This window comes from Phocoena sinus, chromosome 19 (genome assembly GCF_008692025.1).
Source record: "Phocoena sinus isolate mPhoSin1 chromosome 19, mPhoSin1.pri, whole genome shotgun sequence".
Classification (NCBI taxonomy): domain Eukaryota; kingdom Metazoa; phylum Chordata; class Mammalia; order Artiodactyla; family Phocoenidae; genus Phocoena; species Phocoena sinus.
Window position 1 is genome coordinate 42,365,167 of NC_045781.1, and position 16,683 is coordinate 42,381,849.

Here is a 16,683-nt window from a genome sequence, read left to right on the forward strand (position 1 = left end):
AGGGAGAGGAGATGCTTCATCTGCTATCTGTCTCAGTTAGCTTCCTTTCCTTTCTATAGGTCTGCCTGTGGGCAGCTTGCAGCTGTGCAGAGAGGTCCCAAAGTGGGCTTGGCTGTTTCATTATATAGACTTTCGACTAAGCTGTCGTGTTTACCCCCATGGCACTAACTCTGATCTTAGGCCTGAGCCTTTCCCCGCTCAGAACCCTTTTGGCTAAGCTCCTTCCACATGAATTTGAAGCTGGGGCTCCTGCTGCCCGGCCGCTGCTCCTGCTTTCCTCCTTCCAGAAATGTGTCGAATTCCCTTGTCCACCTTACAGATGCTACCTCTTAACTTGGGCCAAATGGCAAGGGTAAAATGGGAAATCTTTAACATTCATTCACTCTCATTTTAGTGGGGTCTTGGGAGGGAGAAAGGATAAATACATGTCAGAACTGGTTTTTGCTAATCAGCCACGATTTTGCACCTCACGTCTTAGGAGCACTGACTTGGTTCCTAACTCTAGGGATTTTGTTTTGTTTTGGTTTGTTATCCCTAAAGCCACTGGGAGCAATAGGTAGTCCTGCATATAAACGAGGAATGTTTTACTTCTATATTTTCTATTAACATGATCTTTATCCTAAGGCTCTCATTAGGCACTGAAATTAAAAATGAAAAACCCACTGTAGTAGATTGTGGATTACCCTGGTGAATTCTTGTTTTTATCTGTAGGAGGCAGGCTTCTTAGGTGGCCCCCCATGACCCCCTCCTGGTATGCACACCCTTGTGGTATAATCCCCTCCCCTTGAGTGGGAGTGATCTAGAGACTTGCTTCTAACCAATAGAATATGGTAAAGGTGACGGGCTCTCTCTTCCTGCGATTAATTTACAAAGGATTTGGATCTACTTGCTAGCTGACTCTCCACTGCCTTCTTGGCTTGTGTACTTCGATGAAGCAAGCCGCCATGGTGGGGAGGCCCACATGGCAAGGGACTGAGGGCCCCTTTGTGTCAACAGCCAGTGAGGAACTGAGGCCCTCAGCCCAACAGCCCGTGAGGAACTGAATCCTGCCAGCAACTACACGCTCTTAGAACCTTGAGATGGCAGCAGCCCAGCCAACACCTTGATGGTCTTCTGTGAGCATCACTGAGCAGAGGACCCAGCTAGGCCCTGCCTGGGCTCCTGACCCAGAGAAACTGTGAGATACTAATATGTATTGTTTTTAGCTACTAAAGTTTATGGTAATTTGTTATGCAGCAATAGATAACTGATACACTATCCTAGGTCAGATTAAATGTCCTTGGATTAGCATTTCTTCCAAGTCCCAGGTCCTGAATGTGGCCATGATTTTTAATAATGAAAGAGCCATGGCATGGAGATTATCTGTAGTTCAAAAAATCACACTAACCAGGAATATAGGCAGAAAAGTACCAGTATCACTCTTCTTCCTTTTCTTGGGGAAAGAAAATACTGGGAAGTGGGAGTCATTTCAATCCCCGCCCCCAGCCCATGGCCTGACATCACTTCCCGGGTAGTACTGATGGCCTCAGAGGCCTTGGGTTTGGCCCAGCCTGCGACTGTGGCGCTCTGCCTTGGGTTGTTATTCATTCTTATCTGGGCTTCCAGCCAAACCCAGTTGGCAAGAGTCATGTCCAGTCTCTCAAGGACAATTTTGAGTCAATTTTCTGTACAATCACAGGGTGAGCAGTAGGATAGATGGTGCCGTTGCAGCAGTGAATGCACCTGAAGGACGGCCTTTGCAACCGCGGGACCCCCATGGGGGTTGGTTCAAGGGGCACATCTCCCACCTCAGTGGTGCCTCCCTCGTGAGCATCTGGGCCCTGGTGAGTTGTGGGTATAGAAGTGTCCTTTTCTTCTGGGAGGGAATTAATTTCATCCTTGAACTTTCGGTTTTTATAGTCGTGGTTGTTTGCCAACTCTTGTGATTGGTTCACATTGGTTAAAATATGGGGTATTATGGGGTGGGGGAGAAGTAGCATATGCATTAAACTTTTATGCTGTCCCTACTCTTTTTTAAAAAATATTTTTTAATTTTATTTTTTACCTTTTGGCCGTACCGTGCAGCCTGTGGGATCTTAATTACCCGACCAGGGATCAAACCTGCACCCCCTGCATTTGAAGTGCAGAGTCTTAACCACTGGACCGCCAGGGAAGTCCCCCGTCCCTACTCTTGAACAGGGGCACAGATCCTTGAGGCATCGACTGTCTGCCATGGGCTACAGGAAACCCCTGGATAAGTATTTTTTTTTCTAGCTTTATTGAGATACAATTGATAGAACGTGTTAGTTTAAGGTGTATAATGTGGTGACTTGATTCGTGTATATATTGCAAAATGATTACCACAATAAGGTTAGTTGATGCATCCATCACCTCACATAGTTAGCACTTTGTTGTTGTTGTTGAGACCATTTAAGTCTGGGATGTGGTGAGAACATTTAAGAGCTACTCTCTTAGCAACTTTCAAGTGTGTGATACAGTACTGGAGTCTTTATCTGCTGTGGGGTAAGAGGTAGGGATAAAGCCAGGGTTGAAAATGAGGAAGGAGGGGATAATAGATGAACTGAGGATGTCAGTTAGTTATTTTGGTTAAAAGTTTAGCCAAATTATGTTATCATTGATCAGATACTAGCTGTAGCATATAGAGAGAGGTAGACACTGGTGCTAAGTTGCAGAGAAGGAAGACACTTTGTGGAGTGTAATAGACATATATGTATGAGAAGAGATCTTGAGCTGGGAAAAGACTTCTTAAATATGATCCACAAAGTGCTAACGATAAGGCAAAAAGTTGGTAGGTTTATCTACATCAAAATAAAGGTTCTCTAACTTCCATATGTGCAGAGACCACCTGTTTCTTAAAAACACAGATTACCAGAGATTCTCATGCAGTAGGCAAATTGTATAAATTTACAATGAAATAAATGATATCTGAAAAGGGTAATAAATACTCACTATGCATCATAGCTTAATCATTTTACTATGGTTTACTATCATCTGTGTTCTTGAGGTTATTTTTAGCTCTTGTATCCATATTTAGGTAATAGTATGTAATGGTGTGCTAATATGCATCTTTTCCCAATTCATGTTGGTTTTGAAATCAGCCATGGTGGGAGTATTTATACCAGGGAAATTGGCAAAAGGCCACAAATCAACATCCTTTCTCCTCTTTTTTAGAGACCTGGTTGTTACACATTTACCGTCACTCCACTGGATATGGCCCTTAAAGAAATCAGGAGTGAGGAAAATCAAAGCATGAACTATCAGAAGGGCAGAGAAAAACCTTGTATATTTATTGCCCAAGCAGCAGTGTATAGTAGAGTACAGTAGGGGTGAAGGTGTGGCAACTTGACCCAATTTTTTTGCACCCATATGCTCTCCAGATTCCCTCAAAGTCTAGCCGGGATGGTTGCAGCCAAAAGCAGAAGTGGTGGGAAGCAACTCTGGGGATGGTTCCCAATTCCATGTTGAACTGGCAATCAAATGATTCTCTTGCCAAGATGAGATTAGTCAATGGTGCCATCTAGTGTTGAAGAACAGATTGGCTCCAAAGAGGAATGCTCAGAGAAAGATTTCTCTTGACATAGGACTTGGAAACACACTAACTAATGCAGTTTCCTCTTCCTTTCTTTTCCTCTATTTTCTTTCCCTACTTCCATTTCCCTGCTTCCAGAGTCATTTTTATAACTACTCCCCCAATGGGAATAGCCATTAGTTTGGGGTTTTTTTCTGTTTTTTTTTTTTAAAAGATATGAACTCAGTGCTGCTTCCAGGCAAAATAGATAAATGCAGAGAGTTGAAAGGCACAGATACGGAAATCAGCACTTGCCTATATTATGTATAATAATTTGGAATGAATTTGTTTAGGGAAGCTGTAGAGATATTCTCTTGTGGGTCACATAACTCAGATGCTTCTCTACTTTCCCAACACGTCCCATATCCTTCCTATTTCCTGTGTTGGGGGCAGATGGAGTAGTTTGGTTAGCAACCGCAAATTCATTCTCAGGTCTTATTTCTGCTTCATAGATCTTTTCGTGGGAAAATGGTAGAAGAAAAGGCCTGTTCATAACTTCCAAGTGAATAGGATCTTTCATTCTTTTATGAGGACCTGTGTTAATAAGTTCTTTTATTTGAAGTTAAGGTAATTGTGCACGGCTAAGTTCTCACAGCTGGAGGGTCCTCCAGAAATGGGAGTGAGATTCTGGGGTTGCTAATTCCCGCTGGAAAGGTTTACTTTGTATCTGGCACACTGGAGAAGTAATATGGTAGTCCTTCAATGATGATTACTTCCGTTTGTCCCTTTAGTGACTGATGATCTGAGTAAAATGAAAGAACATTTAACTAATTAGCGGGCCCAAAGCTGCTGTTCTACCCTGATAGTATCCATCTTTTCACTAAGGATAACTGACCTCTAAGTTTAGGGATATTTCAGATGTTAGTTATCAGACAGAAAACTAGTAAGGAATAAATGCCCTCCTCTCTGTAATGTGTGTAGCAGGAGCAGCCTGAACTCCCTAAGCCATCGTGGAATGTTTTGAAAATGGAAGGAAGGGAATGTCATAACTCTGGATATGAGGCCCAGAATTGGGATCAGACTTTTTCTAGGATACTTTTTCAGTGTGTTCAAAAACAACAGAAGTAGTTTAGAAATCTCATCTTGAGACTGCTGAGCTATCCAGACACATGGCTTTATTTTAGGTGAGGGCCATGGGTTTTGCAGTCAAGTCAGCTGCTATTTGTATAAGCAAGACTTCATCAATATTCTTACAAAGCTTGCCCCCCTTATATAGGATGGCAGCAATTTTGCCTTAGAAAATGAGCCTACGTGACGCTAAAGGCTACAAATGAATCTTGTTACAGGTAGGAACTGAAGAGCCTGTTAGGAAGGTAGAAGTCAATTTTGCCACACGTGGCTCAAACTATTAAATATAACAAGGCCTGGTTATTCCCATGTTCTCATATGCTCAATAAACATTACAATTTATCAAACGGTGACTAACTTAAAAGCTTGTGGCATTGTCCTGTTAGACCCTGGGAAAGGTTTTTAAGTGAAGATCATACTACTAAAGGTGGATATGATCCTGTGTGGTCTCAAGTTGCCCCCGATCCTACATAAAGGACCCACTCTTTGGGATGACATTCTCCTCCTTCCCCCTGCCTAGCCTCAGAATCATTGCATCCCAGCTCTTTCCTGGCCACTGTGGAGAAAGTTTCCCTTTCTCAGTCTGTTCTAAACATGGCAACCAAATCTGAAAAACTTCAACACACTCCTGTCATTTTAAATGCATCTCATGCATCTCAAGCTTTGAACTATGTATTTCGTATTTTTTATTCGGTTAGATGTAACAACCATCTGACTTTTGATTGCTGCAGTAGACAAAACTTGGTTCTCTAGTTTTTTTCCCTTTACTATTTTTTTTCTCAGAATCTTAATGAACCTTGAAGAGACCACTGATGTGGGTGCTCCTATTTATGTAGGATAAAAGCTAGCTCTACATCAGCCCCCAAATTTCAACTAGTTCTTTGGCAGGCAGATCTGTGGATTAAAAATGGATGCTTCCAGTAACTTTAAGGCATTATAACATTATGAAGTGGTTTATGAGATTCCACTGACTTAGTTCTAGTGCTAGTATATTCTTAAATATCTGAACATTGACAGTCCATATGGTGCATTAGAGAACTCTTAGGGAGGTTCTAATCTCTTGAGAGGAAATTAATATCCAAGTGACAGCTGTAAGTCAAATGATTAAGTATCTTGAACACTTACTTTGGGGAGACTTTGTTCCATCCCCACTAACCTTGTGGCCTGATGTACTTAGACCTACTGCAATAGTAAGTGAATGTGTCTCTTATAAAAAACTGTTCTAGGGACTTCACAGATGAGGAATCTGAGGCATTAACTAGGACACAGGTCTTCTGGGCTCAGTTGAGAGCTCTCCTCCCTACAGCTGTATGTCTTTAAAGGAATGAGGTGCTTTCATAAAAGATTCAGTCTAAAATAATTCTTTAAGGCAGCTTCAATGAAAGACTGTCTTGGTTGCTTCTGAAAACAACGGATCACCACACCCAGAGTCAAAAACGACCAGAACACAGACTTAAAAACCAAGCCATTTAATTGTGTCTTCGAAGGTAAACAATATCTTGAGATGGATCCCAAGCCCCGAGAATGCCAGAGCTACGGGTCCAAGAAGTCCCGTGGGGTGGTATTCTCAACAGAGTCCAGAGGGGCAGACCTCAAGGTGTTCTGAGGCAGAATACTTATGGAATTCGTGCATTCCATTCTGCAATTTTGCAGACTGCCAGAAACAGACCCCAAGAGTCTCTTGAGATGGGGAAAATTCAACTCCTGGTCTTATAGATAAAAGCAGGAAGAGTACCAAAAATGTTACGTTTGTGTCTCTTCACTTTTCTCACACAGTCTGAAGCCTGAGCTATCCCATTCCCAACTCAGAGCAGCCTAAGCTGCAGTTCAGGTACAAGATTAGTCCCTCCATCCAGAGAGCTCTCATCAGTACAGCTTTTGCACTTACGGTGAAAAGAACCCTCTGGCGGCACAATGAGTTAGTTTGTAAGATTTTAATTTACAAATTAAAAAGCTACATGTTTTATTTTTTCTCCTTTTTCTCTTCTTTCTTTACATCACTCTTTTCCTTATCTTTCTCTTTGTCATCTTTTCTATCCTTTTTGCTGTCTTCTTTTTCCTGCCCTTCTTTCTTCTCTGCGTCCCGGTTGGCGATCTTGTTGTTGATGAGGTTGTGCAAGGCGACCACGGAACGGATCAGCGAGGCCAAATACACCACCACCATCTGGTCATTGGTCTTCAGGTAAAAGGCCTTGACAAACTCCTGCAGGCTGACATCTGGCAGCAGGTTGAAGACGTCCTGCAGCTGGTAGATGATCTGATGGTTGATGGGCAGCTTGCCTGTGGCCACTTTCTCCAGGTAGCTCCTGATATCCAGAAGCTTGGAATTGAGTCCCTTCAAACCATGGACCTGGTTTGTGATCCGCTGGGAAAGAGTGCCCACTGTAGTGTCTTTGATGTCTCTGTAGGAACCCACAAGAAAGGGCAGGAAAATACATCAGTGTCCTGTACTATCACGCAGATTTTCACATTCTAAGGAAATACTAAGTTTGTGAGGAGGGGCAAGTTTTCCAAAGGAAAAATGTTACTTCCCCATTTTATAAAGATTTGAGTAAAACTGCCTTAATATTGTTTTCATTTGGAGGAATATGTTTTATCTTTCTCATCACAAGGCATTTTTCAAAAGAAAAGGGAGAGCTAAAATGAAATCATTTTCACTAAAAAAACAAAATAAACACCCTCTCTACTTCAAGTTCCCTGTTCCTAAGAAGGGTGGCATTTTCTCCACCTGCATCTATATGATGTTGGGAGAAGCTTTTAAATCAGTCAGCAGTAACTTTTTGAACTGGAAGGAATCTTATTGTTTGAAAAAATCTATGACCATTTCAAGTAAGTCAGGGTTATGTAAGCCGAGGATTTAAAAATAAAACCCCAGGGCTTCCCTGGTGGCACAGTGGTTAAGAATCCGCCGGCCAATGCAGGGGATGTGGGTTCGAGCCCTGGCCCAGGAAGATCCCACATGCTGCAGAGCAACTAAGCCCGTGTGCCACTACTGAGCCTGCATTCTAGAGCCCGCGAGCCACAACTACTGAGTCTGTGTGCCACAACTACTGAAGCCCATGTGCCTAGAGCCTGTGCTTCGCAATAAGAGAAGCCACGGCAGTGAGAAGACCACGCACGGCAACGAACAGTAGTCCCTGCTCGCCGCAATGAGAGAAAGCCCACGTGCAGCAATGAAGACCCAATGCAGCCAAAAATAAATAAAATATAAATTTAAATCAATCCATCCATCCATCCATCCCAGTCCAAGATGCAGATTCTCTGCAGAAAACTGGCTAGCTACAGTCATTGAAAAGGAGGTACACTGAAAGAGCACACGTTTGCTTTTGAATAATTCACACATCTGTTCCTGTCACAGCCAGCATTACAGCTTCCAGACAAGGTGTGCTGTCCACAAACTCATAAATCATAACTCGGGACACTTTAGAGATGACCCAGGGCTAGAAGCCAGGTCTCCCTATTCCTGATACAGATCTCTTCTTTACACTGAGCAGCTTCTTGGGCTGCTGCCGATTCTGATGCTGTCCTAAAGTCTCACCGTAACAAGTGTTCAACTCCGACTTCCTCAGCTTCCTCTGCTCCAATTTCACTGGTCACGTGCTCAAATGTTTTTGAGGTTGGAGTTCCATCCTGGGAGAGGAGAATTAACTAGTTATTTACTTACAAACAAATGAACAAACTGGCACATGTTCCTTTTCATGGCCTGATTCTTCTGCTTTAAGCCAAATCACTTTCATGGGTGTCATTACTGGCTTTTTCATGGCAAGGGTGGGTAAAGTTTGCTTTGAAAGCTTTCAAAGCACTGCGACTTCTAAGCTGAAGTCAGTGGTCCTGCTCAGGGACGAGATGTGGTGGGGAATCATCATTAGTTTATTTCTAAGGAAAATCTTGATATTCTCTCAAGCCTGCAGTAGAGATGAACATCAGGGAAGTCTTGATTCAGCTAAATTTTAAGGACTTATAAGCATTCATTCTAAAATAGGCAATATTCAGAACACCTGTACTTGAGGCAAGCTCATGTCACAAGATACAGTTTTTAACCATCTGTTGTCCCTTGGGTCAAATAGAGCACCAAAGCAACGTGGTTAGAATAACTGATTTTCTGGTGACCTGAATTAGTCAAGGAACCCATTAGTGGATGTGGTTTGCTGTATCACTTAGTGATTTCTTGATGGGACTCAGGAGAAACTTTTATCAGATCTAGTGCCAGAAGAGGCTGTACATCTCCTGTAAAGGCTGTAAAATGTGTGCGAGGCACGACAGCACAGCAGTGAGTGCAGACTCTAGCCAGGCTGCTTAGATTCAAAGCCTGGCTCTGCCATGTGTGATAAGGGAGCAGTGAGATCTCGGGAAAGTCACTTCACTTACACTAAGTGGTATAAACATTAGCCGTTGTTATTTTACCCAGGACAGTGTGAATCCTGCAAACGGCATCTTCCTCTTGGCTTTGTATGCTAGGATGGTCAGAGCCTTCAACACTTGTGCAGGACTTCGTGGCATGTCTTTTCATGTGCTGATTTTCCCTGGCTTCATCTTATTACAGGACCCTTACATCCCCTCCATCCTCTTTTAAAAGATCTCGTTTCACTGGTGTGTGTGTGTGCGAGTGCGTGCGTGCGTGTGCACGCGTATATATAAGCAGCCTCGAATTCCTTTTTGAAAGAGGCAGGGTAAAATTTAACTTATAACAACTGTATCAAGACCAGGGATGAAAGTCTTACTGCAACTAGGCAATAAATTTGGATCTAAGCTCTCTGGTAGCAAGGCAAAGAGAAACAGGAGCATAGAGCTCAGTGCAAGGAACATCTGCAGGGAACTAACTTAACAAAGCCTTTTCCAGATTTTAAAACTGAATATATGGATAACCATAAGGAAGAAAGACAGCCTTTAGTCTGTCCGTTCAATTTTGGAAATTCAAGACTGAGCTCTTGGGCTTCCCTGGTGGCGCAGTGATTGAGAGTCCACCTGCCGATGCAGGGGACACAGGTTCATGCCCCGGTCCGGGAAGATCCCGCATGCCGCAGAGCGGCTGGGCCCGTGAGCCATGGCCGCTGAGGCTGCGCGTCCGGAGCCTGGGCTCCGCAACAGAAGAGTCCACAACAGTGACGGGCCCACATACCGCAAAAAAAAAAAAAAAAAAAAAAAGACTGAGCTCTTTGCACACCCTAAGTGCAAATATTTTACGCTCAAAACAAAACTCATATACAATTTCACATCAAATCCTACCCTAGAATTTGAGTTCAATTTTCTTGGAAATAGAGAAAAGCTATTCTGGCAGCTCTTCATGTCCATACCCAAGAAACAAGCTAACAGACAACATAGCTGGTACTGAATGCCATGGAGCTGACTATACAGGTGTCAAATCATACAGATGGGTTTTGCCATCTAGCTCCTGGCAGCTCTGACTTACTCTGTTTGAAAACCTAGGATCTAGTCTATAGGGATTGGCTATAGACTAGATAATATAGTCACTATATAGGTGGGCCAACAGTGGAAACTGCATTAGATTAAGACCAAGCTCACCAGGCTCCGCATTTACTTTGCTGAGAACATCTCTGGGCAATCATTTGACTACTTTGGTCTCAATTTCATTTGTAAAAGGGAACTTTAGATTTCTATGGTCCTCTCTATTTCTGAAATTTGGTGACTCAAATTTGGGGGAAAAAAACATAATATCAAACTACTGACAGAAACTAATAACCTTTTCTTTGTTATAAAGTATTTGTTGACTTGAAAATGGAAAAAAAAAAAAAAAAAAACCCAATGGCCCTAAAAGTAGCAAATCTAATCTCCTAGGCTCACAGCAAGATGACTTACATCATGAACTTCTTCCACCGAAATATATGCTTCTGTGGGCAGTCCCAAGTCCTTTGGTTTTACGTCAATGATGACCAATACCTGGCAGAAAAACAAATCATAGCAAATCACCTCCTACTGAGCACGTAAGGAATAACTGCGGCCATTCTGATGATTACCGAAGCTTTTTCATTCATTCAACCAGATATAAGCCAGAATTTTCAGAAAAAAAAACAAAAAACAAAAAAAAATCTTTACATTTCAAGTTATCTTATTTGCCCTGCTCTTCAACCCCATCCATTAACAAGCTGAGAGATAGTACAGTGAAGTTATCAAGCAGAAGAAGATTAGAGTCAAGACAGCCGGCATTTTAATCCCAGCCCCACACTTAGAAGACCTTACTAACCATTCTGAACCTCAGTTTTCTCACTGTAAAGAGGATAACAATCTCATACAGTTACTTGAGAGGATTAAGGAAGATAACTTACATACCTAGCACTGACCAGATGTTTAATTTACTAAATACACTGGGTTACCGTATACTACACAAAACACTGCAAATTAACACAAGCTTATAGAGAAAAAGTGGTGAAATGATTCTTTTTCCAAATCCTTCCTAGGATGCTTTCTTTTTCTTGAGTTAGCTGGCAACGAATATGAGTCAAGAGTTTTAAAGATGGAGTACACTTACTGAGTTAGGGCAGTATCTTTTCATGAGTTCATTGATGGCGATGTCATTCTTGTGTAGTTTAGGGCCTGTGTGGTACCACCCAACTATTCTTTCTCTGGCTGGGAAGGAAAAATTAGTGGCTTTGAATTGTTACATAAAGATCTATATATTTCCCTCAAAAAGGGTAAGAACTCCAGTGGTTATGTTCTCTAGCTTTTACAGAAATTCCAGACATCTAAACCTTGACATACCTATGAAATCTAAAACTCAAAAACAGGATTCTCAGAAAATAAACAGCAGGGGAAATCTAGAGATATACATATCTCAGACTAGTTTAGACCAGTCATACATGAAACAACTAGAAAACAATTCCAAGGCAATATATAAACAAATTCAAGTTCATGTCACATAGATTACAACTGTGAGTGTTGTGGGAATAAACATTTCCAAAGCAATGTGGTTGTTGAAATGAAATAAAATGAAAGTGACACATGTAACAGAGATATTTACCCTGGTGGTACTAAAGCTCTAGGGGCAGGTGGATTTTATTTGACCATTCTTTGCTTTTCTGCTGTAGAGGGCTAGCTCTCTCCCCTGAAGCCTAGGTGGTCTAACTGGCCTTAAATTGCTACTCTAGTTTCTCATTTATTCTACCTCATTCCTCTACTACCACTAGTCTTACTTCAGTCTAGCTAAGTGAAAGGGCCTTTGACATTAAACAAAGAAAAGTGAATATTTAGAAAAGGCATTATGGGCACACATATACCTACACACACACACACACACACACACACACACACACGCGCGCGCGCGCGTGCGCGCACCACAATGCCACCTACCATTGACCTTCTTAAACATTCCATACATGTTTTCCAAATAATCGTGGTCTAAAAACCAGACAGAATCATCTTTGTCGTCTTCATCAAAAGGGACTAGAGAGAAAAAAACCAAAAAACAGTTTAGGGTGCTAGACAGAACTCTAAGGGCACATATCACAACTGTAGACCCCTAGGCCAGATCTGATCCATGTCTTTGGTTTGTCCAACCCAGTACTAAAATTATTTTTGAGTTGCTTTTAGTAAAAACTGGAAGATTTCACATACAAATCCAGACCTCCAGGTTCTCTGGAAAAACTGGAAGACCAGCAACAACTGGCTAGAGCCAGACAGAAGCCACCCGCTTTGAAAAGGACACATTCTTCAGTTTGCTAAAAGCTCCATCACTTCCTAATATTCCCGTCTGGCAAATTACATTACTGCCTGATCCTTTTAGACACTGGAGTTAGTGACTGCTAGTCTAGCAGCCATGCCAGGAATTATTTTGTTGTTCTTTATTATTGTTGCTTCAATCATAAAATATATGGATACATTCTTATAAAGATTTATTAAACAGTGTAAAAGATAAGGTCTTTATCTCCCCCTTGCCTAACCATAACCATGGTTAATAGTTTAGTACACGGGTTGACAAACTACACCCGCTGCCTATTTTAATAGTTTTACTGCAATATAGCTATTAGTTTGTCTATATACTGTCTATAGTTGCTTTCCTGCTACATTAGCGGAGCTGAGCAGTTGCAATGGAGACTGTATGGCCTGCAAGTTTTAAATATTTACTATCCAGCTCAGTGTGTAGCCTTTAGCCTCCCTTTTCTATACTTAAACAATTCTGAAATAGAATTGCTTGGTTATAATAAAAAATGGAAACCACGGGAGTTTCTTTCTTTTTAAAAGTTAACTGACATTTTAACCATACTCAGAAAATGTAAAATTTGCCTATTTATTTTTTTAAAAACTGAGGTATATTTGACAAATTTTTCTTTTACCTGCAAAACTGTTGGATACATCGAGAACTTTCTTTTGCCACGACCCCAAAAGCACACCAACAACACGCTTCTGGTTTCCAACCTTGCCTATTCTGAATGAGAAAACAGAAGGTCAGTCTGGATGGGCACAGACAGAAATGGACCGTCAATAAGATATCCAACAGGAAATATCAATGGTACAGATACAATTTAGCTTATCTGGGAACTAATCCCACTAAACAAATATAATGGGTTAGTCCTTAATAATTCTAATAAATATAATGGGTAATTCGTGAACTTTGGACACTGGCAGTTTCACTGCTGACTGCAAAGAAAGACATGCTTGGAAAAAAATCTCAAACTTTATAGAAATTTAAAACGGAGAAAATGAAAACTCCCCAGATCTTAAGGTTTTACATGTTATTTGACTGGTGTTTGAAATCACATTTAATTTTATTTTTTCCTCTGCAGCTTACCTTTCTCTTTTAAATTTTCCCCATCTTCTCTGTCCTCAAATCTTTTCAGGGATAAAGATGCTAAAGTCGAACCAGTTTTATGGTCCAGCTTGCCAACTCTTCTCTGGAACATCTATGTCAACAAGCCCCAATAGATGTTTTAATTCTTTGTACCATTTAGGGGCTCAGAAAATGATTCTGACCCAGAAGCATGTGTGTGCCATTTGTGGTCTCTGAATGGCTTAATTATGCAGAAGCTGGAAGTGAGCCGGTGACTAATCATACTGGGAGGAGGGCTCAATGAACCAGAAAGACTACTTCAGAATATTTATTTCCATATCAAACCTCCTCAATGATTTTTGTCCTAAGGAACTGCAAGTGTTTCACTTATATCTCATTTCATTGGTCATCATGTAGAATTCTCCTTTAACCACTAACAATTGTAACATACAGAAACAATACAATTCTATGTTCAAAGCAAAGACAAAAGTCACTGTGAAATGAACTACAATTCCTTAACAGTTGCTGGTTTCATACTGATTTAACTGTATTTATCTAAACATATGGCTTGGCAAATTTATAAATGCTTACTATATTTAGGGTTTGGACCAAACAAAGTTAAGGATTCTGTATTCTGGTGGTTCTAATTTTTTGGGAAATCTAAGTTCAAAGGAAACTTCCACACTCATGGGCTTTTCTTTTGATCTACAAAAATCCATTTGCGTTTTAAAAAACCCTGCAATTGCCTGACACAGCAGCTTGCAGTGTCTGCCTTCACTATGCCCTTAACAAGTGTTTGCTGAATTTACTGAACAGAACTGAAAAGATGCTTGCCCTCTTAGTACCTCTAGTATCCTACGGGAGAAAAATACTAATCATTGTACAGTGGGAAAGCTCGCATATCCTGTTAGGCTAAGGGTGCTACAAAGCAATGGAACTGAACTGGGGACCCTAAACCTCACAGGAGTCTTGAGTTTGGTTTTGGCTCTGGTTGAACTGGGAGTTGTACAAAGCAAGTTGCAAGAGGATGGGCACTGAGCAACTATGACTTTACAGCAGATGCTCCCAACTGGGTCTTACAACTTTCCAAGGCAATTAATTATCTTGTAAAATTTATGAACACGTGTAACAGGTCCAGCTGGACGAACAGCTCAAAAACAAGCAAGCGAAGGCGGAAGAAACATCTGTGGGATGTTTTCTTATTCATTAATGCCAACATCTCCAACCGGTCTCATTTTTAAAAGAAAAACTTATCAAAACTTAAAACATCTACGTTTCAAGCTATCGTCAAACCACAGTCCCACTTGGAAACTTTCACAAGTTATATTAAAACCACAGTTCTTCCAGGGAGTCCTTCGGAGCGCTGGGTACAGAATTTCGGTGACGGCCTTCAGAGGCAAAAAGTGCGAGTCTGAAGGGCTTCCCTACCAGACACCGAGTCTTTCAGACGAAAAGGGGCGGACGAGGTGACAGATGGGCACGAGGCCTGGGGATCAGGGCCAAGTGAAGCCTGCCCCCCATACTCTGGCATCGTACGGACTGGGTAAGAGGAACGAGAAGCCCAGTTCATGGAGTGCCGGCTGGACGGCGGGGGAGACGATGCCGGGTGACTTGGGGCTTCGTGAACGGAGCTGCTCTGGGCCCCTCGGTGACCCAAGGCCAACCCCGGTGCATCTGCGCCCCCGCGGCCGCCGCGCCATCCCCAGCGCGCCGTGACTCAGCAGCGGCGGCGCCACCGGCCCCGGTAGGACGCCCCGTGCCGCCCGCTCACCGATTGAAATGATCCACCACACTGAGCAGCACCAGGGGGTGGACCACCACCTTCTGCACCGCCAGCTCCGGCATCGCGACACACCCCGCCCGCCAGGCTCTGCTCCCCGCGACCCGCAAGCACCGACGGCCAGAGCAACAACGATTCTCAGGGATCCTCCAGGCCCGGCTCCTCCTCTTCCGGTTGGGCCGCTGCCGCGCGGCTCCGTCTTCCGCTCCCAGAGTGCCGCGCGCGTCGCGCTCGGATTGTCGCTCCCGCCGCCACCTTGAGGAGGGGAAGTGCCGGGGAAGGCGGGACCCGCCTCGGGTGACTGGCTGCGAGTTTCCCAGGTCATGAAAGCTAACAGGACACTGGAGACTGATAAAGGTTGACCTCCTGGTGTTTGGCCTGTACTGTCACCCGCTGCGGCTTTTCGCCTCAGTGCCTTACTAGCTCACCTCCCCCTCCCTCCCATCTGAAGACTGGAGAAGATGCTAAGAAAAATGTAAATAGTAATAAGTAATATTTCCACCATTCAGAAAATGTTCACTTTCGCTTCTAGTCAAAATCTTCCAGAATTTCTTAGAGGAACTAACTTTAAATCTCTAGCATTAGGGCATTCCCTTAAAGTAGGTTTGGTAATTTATCTCATCATTTTATTGTCTGGGAATTTCCCCTTAATCTTTACCATGGACACTTAGCAAATAATCAACCTGTCTATATTTTCCCACCTGTCTTTATATTACTTTCCATTTAACAAGGGTTAGAAGAATGCAGTTTGTGCCTAGAGTTAGGTCATTCAGATTGGTTTTAAAATAAAACCTTACGAAAAGATTGGCGAAAAGATGGAAAGCAATAAGGAAATATGTTTTCATAGTTAGCTGGGAAAGAGAAAAAAGAAGACTAAAAGGGGAAATGTAGGAAAAGAGGACTTGAGCTTATTTGTGGAAGAAGGCAAATGACTTAAAATCCATGCAAGTTTAGTTTTCTATCTGACTTTAAGTTGCCATTTCTGTAAACAAAAACAATACTTCAGCAGCGTGAATTATTTATTGTTTATCCTGTTTTTAAACACCTACCTTCCCTATATCAATAGAGGATCTGAACTCTCTGAAGAATGACAAGGAGACTTTTGCTCTGAACCTTAGCCTCCTTCCAGTATAATTAGGGAGCTTTTGATACCCTTTCTGGGCGCTACCCCTCACTTTCATTTCATAAACTCTTCCTACTTTGGGGAACACTGTTTTGCATCTTCCTCATTCTTTTAATGTTTTTGATTTGACTATGAGATGATTGCTGCTACTTACGACGATAGAACTTTTAAATTAAGGAAATGTAAGTCAGCCCCACTGTGTGATGTGTTAAAGCATGCTTGCTGGTGTTTAGTGCCTGGTTCAAAGTAGATGTTCTTGTTTCATTTCTTACGTGATGCTATTCAACAAAGTGTAGACGTGTAACTGTTATGAAAAGACCTTGGAAGGGTTTCCCCCCCTAATTTTTAAGATCAAAGATTGATTTTGATTTTTCTTATGTGTCAGGTAAGGCATAATAATTGGAGTCTAAAGGAAGCATGTT

The 16,683-nt window shown here is 42.2% G+C and overlaps 1 protein-coding gene across 1 annotated transcript; it reads right to left on the reverse strand.

Moving 5' to 3' along the window:
* Positions 1 to 6,089: 6,089 nt before the first annotated feature.
* PSMD7 (proteasome 26S subunit, non-ATPase 7) lies at positions 6,090 to 15,308 on the reverse strand. Its single transcript, XM_032611985.1, has 7 exons — positions 15,130 to 15,308; positions 12,925 to 13,016; positions 11,942 to 12,034; positions 11,124 to 11,221; positions 10,454 to 10,534; positions 8,175 to 8,266; positions 6,090 to 7,038 (listed from the first exon to the last, which is right to left on the reverse strand). The coding sequence occupies exons 1-7, from the start codon at positions 15,201 to 15,203 to the stop codon at positions 6,600 to 6,602; spliced, it is 969 nt and encodes a 322-aa protein (XP_032467876.1). The 5' UTR covers positions 15,204 to 15,308; the 3' UTR covers positions 6,090 to 6,599.
* Between the last annotated feature and the right edge of the window lie 1,375 nt (positions 15,309 to 16,683).

What these genes read in the sequence shown, in the direction of transcription:
- PSMD7 (XM_032611985.1), bottom strand. Translation starts at nt 15,203, where the DNA reads ATGCCGGAGCTGGCGGTGCAGAAGGTGGTGGTCCACCCCCTGGTGCTG. An exon ending in AATGTTTAAGAAGGTCAATG is followed by an intron (nt 11,222 to 11,941) that starts GTAGGTGGCATT and finishes TTTCCTTCCCAG; the next exon opens with CCAGAGAAAGAATAGTTGGG. An exon ending in CGGTGGAAGAAGTTCATGAT is followed by an intron (nt 8,267 to 10,453) that starts GTAAGTCATCTT and finishes CTCCTCTCCCAG; the next exon opens with GATGGAACTCCAACCTCAAA.